At 42.1% G+C, this 8,163-nt stretch overlaps 1 protein-coding gene across 1 annotated transcript; it reads left to right on the top strand.

Moving 5' to 3' along the window:
* Window positions 1-544: 544 nt before the first annotated feature.
* On the top strand, window positions 545-4,371 carry LOC135616477 (probable WRKY transcription factor 4). Its single transcript, XM_065115708.1, has 4 exons — window positions 545-1,078; window positions 1,804-2,489; window positions 2,568-2,723; window positions 3,679-4,371. The coding sequence occupies exons 1-4, from the start codon at window positions 695-697 to the stop codon at window positions 3,971-3,973; spliced, it is 1,521 nt and encodes a 506-aa protein (XP_064971780.1). The 5' UTR covers window positions 545-694; the 3' UTR covers window positions 3,974-4,371.
* Window positions 4,372-8,163: the final 3,792 nt, after the last annotated feature.

The following is an 8,163-nucleotide window of genomic DNA, read 5'->3' on the forward strand; positions in this document are numbered from 1 at the left end:
TACGAAAAAACAAAGAGGAAACTTCACATCCAAGTAAATTAAACCCATTAATAACTAAATCATTCAATTCGACCATTGGCTAAATTTATCATGTGATCGATTTGAAAGAGAATTGGCGAGAGTGTTTGATGAGCATGACTTTGGATCTTTATTTTATGGCTAGTCATCCAGCTTCATGGCATGCTCATATGAGCTAAGCATATATTTAAGGGAGAAAATATATTTTCCATCTTGCACTTTTACAAGGCTATATGATAGATATTATTGTGCATTCTTTGTTTCCATTATAATTATATTTTTATCTTATTGTTAACCCCCTTAAAGAAAAAAAAAGAGGCAATTATTATGAACGAGGTGTTAAACACTTCAGGCCGTAATAATCGTATTTTGTATTTTCGTCACCTGTTCTTAAAACACAAAACAGACAAATTTGATCCTAAACAATCTAAAGTCAACGACTCCAATCACAGTCGTAGGGCCGGCATTTTCAAAGTCAACGAACGGGCATGCGTTTGACTTGACTTCGAAAGGGGAGGGGAGAACTTTCCCCCGACCAAGAACTACCACGGCGTCGGCCGCCTCCCAGGATCTCCAACTGCCGATTCCACAACCGAATTTGTCGTAACGCCATCTCGATCGACGCACCGGTGAAGAGTCGAGGCCCAAAAGGTCGTTCCTTTTCCACTCAGCCGCCATGGCGGAGCCCCAAGGCGGGGCTCAGCGGCCTCCGCCACGGCCGGCGATAGCCCTCCCTTCACGCTCCTCCATGGAGAGCCTGTTCCGCCCCGCCGACGTCAGCCCCGGCCTGTCGAGCCTCTTGGCGGACCCCGACCTGGAGTATCCGTCCTTCTCGCAGCTCCTCGCCGGCGCCATAGGGCCTCTGGCGTCGGCGCCGCCGTCATTCTGGCACGAGGCGAGAAGGGAGTCCGGAGGAGGAGCAAATGAAGTGGCTTTGAGCCTGGGACAAAGCCGACCGGTAAATCTTACGGCAACGCGGCTGCCGCTCATCACGTTCCCTCCGGGGATCAGCCCATCGAGCTTGTTCCAATCTCCTCCTTCAGTCTTCTCCCCTGTGCAGGTGAGCATTCGAAGCTTTTCCTGCAACAATTGTTGTTGCAGGTGAAGGATTGTTTGGATTAATGCTTTAGTTAAAGAAGAATCTGTGCGTGGTTTTGCAAATCAGAATTGACTTTTTACTTTTGTCACTTCACAAGTTCTTACGGGCGATCATATACTATTAAGTTAAAGAGACAGTCTAATAAATTTTACACGAAGATGGAGATGAAGTCCTCCTCATCCTTCATCTGTTCAGGTCACTTTTGGGTCTGATTAAAGTAGGCTTTAATAGGATTACTTGTTCTTTCTTCTTTTGGTTAGAGGATCTTTGACAGTTTGAGATCAGCAAAGACTGGTCTGATTCTGGAGGATGACAATGGCATGGACATTATCGAACAAAAAATCTGTGTTTTCCTCTGAAACGGGCAAATCATTAGCAAAGCCTAACCTGTGAATGTTGTTTGATGCTTTTTATGGATATTGTCAAACATACATACACTTTTTACATGAACAATATATTGAAGATGTCGTAAGATGTTTGAAATAGTCAGTATAATCGTGTCATATATGAACATCAATTTTTTGGAACTACATGCATATTTGAGATACGAATGTGCTTGTATACATCATATTAACTTGCGAGATTGTTGTAGTTTAATCCATTGGTGTAGGATGAATATTATTTATGCTCATTTGGAAAAACAATGGCAAATAATTACTTCTTTTTTGGTTAATGAACTCATGCAGGGACAGTATGGAATATTGAATCAGCAGAACCAACCCCAAGCTACAGTTCAGGCTGCACGGTCTCATGCATATGATCCAACTTCATATTCTTCTACTCTCTCTGCAGCACCAGCAACAACAGCAGTAGCCTCCTTGAGACACCTGCCGACACCTTTTAATCTCTCCTCAGCGCAGCAGATGGCCCAATATAACTCCACTTCTGAATCTGCACATGGTGATAGAAGATCTCAACCTTCAACCCTTGTTGTTGACAAACCTGCTGATGATGGCTACAATTGGCGAAAATATGGGCAGAAGCAGGTGAAAGGTGGTGAATATCCTCGGAGCTACTACAAATGTACGCATCAGAAATGCCCAGTTAAGAAGAAGGTTGAGCGTTCTTTTGATGGGCAAGTGACTGAAATAGTTTACAAGGGACAGCACAATCATCAGCCACCTCAGCAGAATCGGCATGCAAAGGAAGGTGGTAGCTTGGCAAGCGGGTCTAATGGTTCAAAACCTGAACCTGCTTCACAAGGTCTCTATGAAAGTTTCGGCAAATCAAGCGAGACTACATACAAGAGAAACTTGGAATCTGATCATGACTCAAGCAAGTATATATCGGATTCTAGCGATGATGAAGTAGCTGGAGAAATTGCAATGAGGACAGATGAATTGGATGAAAATCAGCCAGATTTAAAGAGGAGGTAAGATTTGTGACTATATGATCTGATTGTGTGTATTTTCCAGTTCAATCCATGACAACTTCTTGTTTAATTTGGCAGGAAAATGGACATCAGAAACAACCAATCAGCATCATACTGTACAGTGACAGAGCCTAAAGTTATTTTTCAAACAACAAGTGAAGTTGATCTTTTGGATGATGGTTATAGGTGGAGGAAATATGGGCAAAAAGTGGTGAAAGGAAATCCTCATCCAAGGTGATGCATCCTCTCTGACACATGATATTTTTCCACTATAAACATTGTGGTTGGTGTGGAGAATGGAGTTCAGAATTCAGAATGTCTAAATCGATGCAGCTTTCTACAATAATTTTTAGGAATAATTGTCTCTTTCTTGTTTGATTGATTTACTGCTACCAAATGTTGAATCAAATATTATAATTTACTCTTGATGTAACCTTACCTTTTAGATTTTACTTTTATCAGGAAATTTTTCTTTCCATCTTGATATAACCTTAGCAACCTTCTCAAATACATTCCTTCTCGTGATTTACCTTTTTTGTATAATCGCATTTGTATCACATGTATGCTAATGCATTTTTTATCTTATGAAACTTCAATCTTTCAATTTATACTGCTTGATGGGACATCCTACCATGAAGAATCTCCTCTTTTTTGAATTAGCTTCAAAACCATTAACCTCCTCTGCATCTTTTACATGAAATCTATCTGTAGCTGCTATTACTTGAATTAATTTAGAATTTGATGGACGATCAATCAGCTAGATTACAGTTAAGCACAGGGGACAACCTCACAGCTATTTTCAAAACCATGGACTATTGCTTCTTCAGTTTCCTCTGTTTAATTTTGTAGAATGATTATTTCTTGGCATTAAGGTCTATTTTGCTGAAAACCGTCTCAGAACTTGTTTTCTGAGTCACCATAATCACAAGATTTGTGTAAATTTCATCATCTTTCAGTTGGCTTATCATGACACTCAAACTTTCTGATTGATCAAGATGGAGAGCAAATTTGTCACATCCAACTAACTTTTCAGAAGGATTTCGTGGACTAATGATCTTGAGGAGTCTTTTGAAATGATTGTTACTGTGCATGGCTCCGGCAACTGAACCACTATGGCGATGTGCCGGTTTCAAGTAGACTATATCTTGTAGTCCTCAGACTTCATCTAAAACTTCTGATGCAAATGCAGGAGCTACTACAAGTGCACTAATTCTGGATGCAACGTAAGGAAGCATGTCGAAAGAGCTTCAACTGATCCTAAAGCGGTTATAACAACATACGAGGGGAAACATAACCATGATGTGCCAGCAGCAAGAAGCAGCAACCACAGCATGCTGAATGCCAATGCTTCTGCAAGCATCATCTCTCCAAACACTCTTCATAACTATTCTAGAAATCAGATTTCCCTTGGTAGCACAGATTTAGGACACAATATCGAACGGCCAGTGGCGATCCAGCTGAAAAAAGAACGTGATGGTGTCTAGTTTTCCAAGTGACTTGCGTGAATACTTGTAGGATTATTATTGTCTTCCATTTTTTTTCTGAAGTGATGGACATCACGGGACGACCTCAATCATCATCCGCATTGAGGCATGTTTGAAAAACGAACATCAATCATCATCTAAATGGCGGCGGGGTTGGAAAACTTGATAAGATCTGCGTTTGAGAGTTGTGCAGCCTGTAACCAAAAAGTACAATATGTGTTGTTTGTACTAGTTGTTGTATTATTCTTGCCTTATACATCTTTTATCAGTATCGAGTTCAGAATACTAGTTTAGCATTTTTGTACAGCTTGCATGTTCTACACAGAAAAGTAATGGCATGTAATTGAAGAATTCCTGAATCACTTGTCATTAGATATAAGACACGGATGATTGATTTATTTTTCTTCCTAGAATGGATGCATTTTAGGTTTTTCACTGACCCAATACTTATTTCTGAATATTGATCAGGATGTCAAGAATCCGTTTGTTTGGGTAACAGATGGCATTTTCTTTACTGTAACCCAATAATGTTATATATATATATATATATATATATATATATAAAACACATTATTGGGTAAATAAAATAAAAAAGAACTCTTCATTTTGACTTTTTTTTCTTTTTTTAATTCTTCCCAATAATCTAAAAAAATATCCCGATATCCAAAAGCAATCTCCTATCCTTTGCATTGGATTGGCCCATAAGGGAAGCCAATCATAGTCCCTTTACAGTATTCTTTTGTATGGGCTTATAGCATTTTTTAGAGGTGTTAAAAGCAGTCAAATCCTATTAAAAGGCCAATCATTTACATCATTTTTAATGGGATTAAAAACAATGTACATGACAATAAAATTAAGTTCTATTTCTTTTTCTAAATCAATAAGAATATCATTTTGAAATGGTCAAAAGTTGATTTGTATTAAAGAATATCATTTTTATAGGTGCGAGAAATATTCAACATATATCACTTCCACCATTCCCCAATCTCTATGGACAATAGATGTACAAACTCATATGAGCGCCTTATCATCATCAAGGTTTAGTTAATCCTACCCGAGTCCTTATGGGATCCCTCTGCTGTGGGCTGACCTCTCGTGATGGCCGAGAATGGTGGAAGAAACCAAATGGTCGGTGAGGTCACCTGAAGGTGAAAGAAGCCATCATTGCAGACCATGCGTTGATATTTTTTGTTCTATCTCACACTCGTGTTTCCATGAGAAACAGTGTGTCATTTCGTCAAAACTTGCGTCGAGATGGCAGTGTGGTCGAAACATAATATGAGGGACTACTAAAAAGAAAGAGCACATGAACAACACTAGCCTTCATATCTCAAGTCGAATATAGTGTGCTACAACATTATACGAAGTTTTCTAATTCTCATTCCTATTTCCCACTTGCTGTTCGACATACAACACATGTAAGATGCAAAATGCAAGTAATGTGGCAATAACTTGTTTCTCTATGTTCTGGGGTGACTTGTATCAGCATCATTCAACTGAGAGAGTGAGAGAGAAGAAACACAGAGTCAAAGAGACAGACAGAGAAGACCTCGACCACTGCTCCTGAGAAGGCTTCGACACCCTTCTCTTGAACACTTTCCTAGTGTTCAGTGTTTGTTCAGTTGGATGATGCGAAGGCGAGGTGGTGGGTGAGAAGACCAGGACACTGTCCACTGATTGAGTTGACAACGCCGCTTTCATCTTTCATCTTTCATCTCTTCCGAGGTTGAAGTGTTCCTGAGGGGGAAGGAAGAAGAGGGGTTTTGACCACGTGGAGGAAAGAGGCTATGTGGAGTTGTGGAGCTCGGGATGGAAAGAGGGAATCCTCTTTGACTCGCTGCTTTTTTTCCCATCTTATTCTTCTCCGACACCAGCGCAGATGCTGTTGTTTTGATTGGAAACCGAGTCACACTTTCCTTGTCTCGTCACTCTCCTCTTCGCCCACCCTCCGCCATCATTAATACCGCCAGCAGCAATGGTATTTAAGCTCGCCATTGTCGATCAACACGACAAATATGGTATTTAAGTTTGGCGGTGGGAAAGAGCGGATGGGAACAGCCACAACTTCCAACTCTTCGACTCTTGTAACCATGAGAAAGAAGCCGAGGATAGTGAGTGGCATCTGCTTCTACTGGTCACGGCAGGTGCCTGGGATTCAACTGGTCCCGCTAACTCTTTCTTAACCTTACTGCTTCCATTTGATAAAACTGTGTTGACGAACACAGGTGAAGAAGGAGAAGCTGATGTCTCCCTCTGGCAAGGTAAGCTAATCGATCGATTGTCTCTTGCATCGATCCTCTTTCGTATTCTTCCCTTCTCGAGGCCTGCCTGCCACAACCGAGCGTAGAAGGTCTTGAGCTCCACCTTGCTAGCTTTGGGTGCAATCATGCTGTGGTCTCAGTTTGACTTTGACGGTCAGTACGGAATGCAACAGTCTGACACGACCTCAGTTCTCGGTTCTCTATCTTTGTGGTGGTATAAACTCACTGGGTGTTCGAATTACCGGTTCGCAGAAATTATCCGTTCCGTTTTGGGATAGAATTTATGAATCTTTGATTCGTCTACTTTTCAATCTGATTAAACGTATTTATTTAGACCTGTATTTTCATCTGATTTTTTTTAATATATTTATTTCTCGAATTTGAGATGATGTCATGCATAATTTTGTGTAATCCACTTGCGAGTTTGCTACTAAAATTTTTCTCTTTAATTCAAATCTAAATTTACATGGAAAAGTCTGATGCAGCCACAATTCGATTTCAGTTTAATTTACTGTTCTAACACCGTCGTTTCTTCGAGGTATGTTCCATGGCCGAGATCTCAGCAATGCTATCCCACGAGAAGAAGGCAACCAACCCTCATCTCCGAGGCACACCGACGACCCAGAAGAACCCATCTTTCTCTCACTCGGAAGGCTTGGGTTTGCGGACGACGCCGCATCCTGCGCTCGACCTGTTTGTTTATTTGCCGCAACGGAACAACATGAGACACGAGCGGCGCCATAGGCCAACGCTGGCGTTCCCATGCTGGAGGCCGGATGACGGGCTTTAGGCCCAACCGTCATCGACACAACGCTCGCCTTCGCTGCACGTAGGAATGGCAGCAGGTTGGATGCTTTCAGCAAGTCGGAATTTTTCAGGTAACTGCATCGATCTAACCCCTTTTTTTTATGTTGAATTATAGGATACCTCTGTTAATTGGGTTCATGACAGTAATGGATAGAGAAATAAGAACCCATGTCGGATTTGACACTAGTTGTTCAATGTTGTACGTGACCGACCAACTGTCACGGACAAACTTCTAAACAACGTGTTTGATATAATGCTTATGTATGTCCGTGTCTTTTGGCATGTTCATGCCTTGTACAGAATGTAAAGGGGCGGCCGAAGGCTTAATAGTCCCATTTTAGTTGGGTTGGTGGCCTCTTTAGGCTTGTAAATAAAGGTTGTGTCATGTGGACACGTTCGAGAGCTTTTCGGTCTGTAATGGACCATTTTACCCTTTGTTGTGCAACTATTCAGAGCTTGTAAAGTCTGTTTGTAATTTGCATTGTCTATGAAGTGTTTTTCGGACATGTTTGCTTGTGGATCCCGATTGAGGCGTTCTCTTTAACCCGTTCTCTCTTTTGTTGGTCCTAAGGGACAATGGGAGGCTTCGGGGAGGCTGACCTTTGCGGACGGACGCGCGAGGGTGCCGCACGCCTTAGGCAAAACCAGCTAAGGTCGTGACATTATGGTATCAGAGCGGGACAAGCACTCATAGAAACACTTGACATGCAAACGTGGGGGACCTAGCGGGGCTGCGTTGAGGGCAGTCAGCACACGCGCGACCGTTTGAGGGAAAACGGGCATGGAGATGTAGGGAAAAGAGTCGCTCAGAGGAGCGGGCATCTGACATTGGCATTCAGAGGAATGGCCAACCCTTCGCGCGAGAGGCACCACGAGAACAGGCAAGCTTGGAAGAATGCGGAGCGCACAAAGGTTGGGATGGCTGAGTTTGAGCTACGGCTCAACGTTGACAACTTTACTTGATGGTGCTCAAGGCAAGCGAGGCACTTGGCAAAAGGACGAGACCATGCAAAGTGGAATGAGTTGCTCAGCGATCGAAAGAGTTGTGCAAAGCTCACAGAGGTGAGAGGAATTGCTAACTCGAAGAATTCGGTACTCATGCATGGGCTTGTATGCGGATGA

This window comes from Musa acuminata, chromosome BXJ2-7 (genome assembly GCF_036884655.1).
Source record: "Musa acuminata AAA Group cultivar baxijiao chromosome BXJ2-7, Cavendish_Baxijiao_AAA, whole genome shotgun sequence".
NCBI lineage: Eukaryota > Viridiplantae > Streptophyta > Magnoliopsida > Zingiberales > Musaceae > Musa > Musa acuminata.